The sequence below is a fragment of the Colobus angolensis genome, unplaced genomic scaffold (genome assembly GCF_000951035.1).
Source record: "Colobus angolensis palliatus isolate OR3802 unplaced genomic scaffold, Cang.pa_1.0 Scaffold101, whole genome shotgun sequence".
NCBI classification, from domain to species: Eukaryota; Metazoa; Chordata; class Mammalia; order Primates; family Cercopithecidae; genus Colobus; species Colobus angolensis.
The window spans coordinates 4,227,001-4,230,335 of NW_012111031.1; the positions used below are offsets into that span (position 1 = coordinate 4,227,001).

Below are 3,335 nucleotides of genomic sequence, written 5' to 3' on the forward strand. Positions count from 1 at the left end.
GAATTGTTTGCCTAAGTTAGTTCGGGAGTTGTTTTTCAACCTTGCCCTATTTCACTTTGTTGCTAGGTTTAGCAATGGGGTGGGTACACACTTTACAAAAGGCTTTGACGTGAAATATTCTTGTGGTATGCCCTTTCAGTAGCATTTTCCTCAGTGATCTTAAAAATGTCCAATTCAGGGGTGTGTGTGTGTGTTTTGGGCGGCGGAGGGAAGGGCAGTCAAGATGAAAAAAGAAAATGCTCTGTGATGGATACAAAAGGATTCACTATTTTCTCCACTTTGATGTACATTTGAAAATTTATACTGAAGGAAAAACAAGTGCTGGGTCTGATGCTTTAGATGCTGTTTATCTGTTCTTGATTAGCATTATTCTCACTTCAGAATCCACTTCTTAGCACCATCCCAGGCTTTTTTTTTTTTACTTGAAAAACATTTTTTTTTTTACAAAAGTGTTTCCTATACCGGAATGCACATAAAAATGCACATAAAATGTGCACATTAAATATGCACATAAAATAACATGTTAATAAAATGCACATGTTAAATATATATACAATTTGATGAGTCTGGACATATGCGCACACCCATGATAGTATAGTCAAGGTGATAAACTATCCGGGCTGTCTTCACTCTTGTATAGAACTGAGTCTCCTTAGCTGTCCAACTCCTTTGATAGTTATAATCGAATCACGGAAGTGACAAGGCAGAAGGAAGCTTAAAGGCGATTTAGTCCAACGCTCCCATTTTAAAGATGAAGAAACTGAGGCCCAAAGCGTTTCATTAGCCCATTTGCTTGGGTAGAGTGCAACTAAAATTTTACATATAATCATCTCCACAGATGCAGGAAAAAAATGACAAAATCCAATACCCATTCATGATTATTTATTTTTTGGATGCACTCTAGCCAAGCAAATGGGCTTGGTTATGCGGTCAGTAGGTATTAAATTGATCTGTGTTGGTTTAAATCACATGGAAACCGGCCGGACGCGGTGGCTCACGCCTGTAATTCCAGCACTTTGGAAGGCTGAGGCGGGTGAATCACCTGAGGTCAGGAGTTCGAGATCACCCTGGCCAAAATGGCGAAACCCCGTCTCTATTAAAAATACAAAAATTAGTACGGCGTGGTAGCGGGCGCCTGTAATCCCAGCTACTCATGAGGCTGAGACACGAAAATCGCTTGAACCTGGATAGCGGAGGTTGCAGTGACTCGAGATAACGCCACTGCACTCCGGCCTGGGCTACAGAGCGAGACAGTCTCTCCAGTCAGTCAGTCAATCACATGGAAACGGTGCAATGTCTTAGCTGACAACATCGGGCTGCTGGAGGTTTACACACACCTGCTTTCCTCCTTTTGTGTATAAGCTGTGAGAAACACACCTCACAGACAAAATCCCAGCCACCTCCTAGCCGGCGCGCAGCCGGAAAGACCCAGCTAGCCCAGCAATGACCTCGTGTGATCCGGCACAGCGCCCCATCCTGGGCGGGAGCCTACGCAGCCCAGAGGTCGAGGGGAGGAACCGACGGAACGCACGAGAAAGGACACAGCGTCAGCGCGGACGTTCTCACGCACGGCGCACGAAGCAAGCACAGTGTGAGCTCGTCCCTCCGCACACGCACGCTTTCCTGGCGTCCGCGGCTGCTCACCCGAATTCCAGATGACCTCCAGGGAGTTGGAAACTGCCGGCTCCAACCGAGCCTTTCCTCTTCCCCAGGAGGACGCAACGCGGATGTTTGCGGCTGGTCACCACGACTCCGACTCCGACTCCGGGCCGCCGCCCCCGCGGCTCTGCACTGTCGGTCATAGCGCCCGGGAGGACGCGCCTGGCAGCGGCAGGAAGTGACGCGCTCACCGCCCAGTCCCGCGGCCTCAGCCAATCTCTCCCCGCGCGGGCGCAGGCGCCGAAATCAAAGCGAGCGCGCCTCGGCGTCTCCAGCTGTCCGTTGTGCGTAATGCGTCGCGGGGGGCTATCAGCTTGCGGAATGTCGTGTTTCCTGCCGAAGGGCAGCGTGCTTTAAGAGTTTCGCTTTAGGCCGGGCGCGGTGGCTCAATCCGGTAATCCCAGCACTTTAGGAGGCCGAGACGGGCGGATCACGAGGTCAAGAGATCAAGACCATCCTGGCTAACACGGTGAAACCCCGTCTCTACTAAAAAATACAAAAAAATTAGCCGGGCGAGGTGGCGGGCGCCTGTAGTCCAAGCTACTCGGGAGGCTGAAGCAGGAGAATGGCGTAAACCCTGGAGGTGGAGCTTGCAGTGAGCTGAGATCCGGCGACTGCACTCCAGCCCGGGAGACAGAGCGAGACTACGTCTCAAAAAAAAAAAAAGTTTCGCTCTAACTAAAGTTGCTTACTGTTGTGCTTTGAGTATTCATCACCCATCAGCCTATCCACTCCGAGATTCATCCAAACCATGTATTTGCATGTACAAGCCGCCTGCTCTTACAAACCTCGGCACCACCGCACATTCTCCTCTTTTCCCTTGAATGACCTCGTCCACTGTGGTGCACGGATTTGCACTATAGCCCAAATCAGTGTGGTACCAGGACAAGGATAGGTCATTTAGAAACATCCCATTATAAACAACTATGCTTAAAGTATATTCTTAAGTTATGGGAGGAAATAAAGGCTAATTGATAAATCATGGTAGGAGGAGTTAGTTACAAACAGTGGAAAACACGTTTTCAGATGTCTGCACACCATGTACCTTGCAAAACAAACCAGCTGAATCATAAAAACAAATGACTAGTCACTGGAAGGATTTTCTCTCTCTTTCTCTCTCATTATTTTTACTTCTACCAAAGTAATGTGCACATACTGGTAATTTTATTTTTATTTTTTTTTAAATTTTCACCAAGCTAGCTAATTTTGTTTTTGTAGAGGTGGGCAGTTGCTCTTTTGCAGAGGCTGATCTCCAACTCTTGTCAAGCAGTCCTCTCACTTGGGCCTCCCAAAGTGCTGGGATAACAGGTGTGAACCACTGTGCGTGACCTATAGCTATGATTTTAAGAAGTAAATTGATGCAAAAACCGCAACAAGAACAACTTGACTCTCTACTCCTACTGCCAGAATCACTTTTAACTCTTTGAACTGTATTTCTGAAATTTGCCTACATATTTCTAAGTAATATGCTTACTCTCTATGTTATAGTAAATGGATAAGCTTTTTACAGCATCTCTCCTTACTATCAACATTCACATTCATTACAAGGGTACTCTACAATATCTTCTCAAATAAAAAATGGTAGTATATAAAAAGGATAATATATTAAACAATGGGATTAATCCCAGAAATATTGGCTTAATACTTGAAAAACCATAGCCGGGCACGGTGGCTCA

The 3,335-nt window shown here is 46.5% G+C and overlaps 1 protein-coding gene across 1 annotated transcript in view; it reads right to left on the reverse strand.

Moving 5' to 3' along the window:
• NUDT15 (nudix (nucleoside diphosphate linked moiety X)-type motif 15) overlaps positions 1–1,976 on the reverse strand; it is a 9,927-nt gene extending 7,951 nt beyond the window's left edge. The window contains exon 1 of the mRNA XM_011939724.1: positions 1,645–1,976. Within this exon, the coding sequence (XP_011795114.1) occupies positions 1,645–1,802 (158 nt within the window). The 5' untranslated portion in view covers positions 1,803–1,976. The remainder of the gene's footprint in view (positions 1–1,644) is intronic.
• Positions 1,977–3,335: the final 1,359 nt, after the last annotated feature.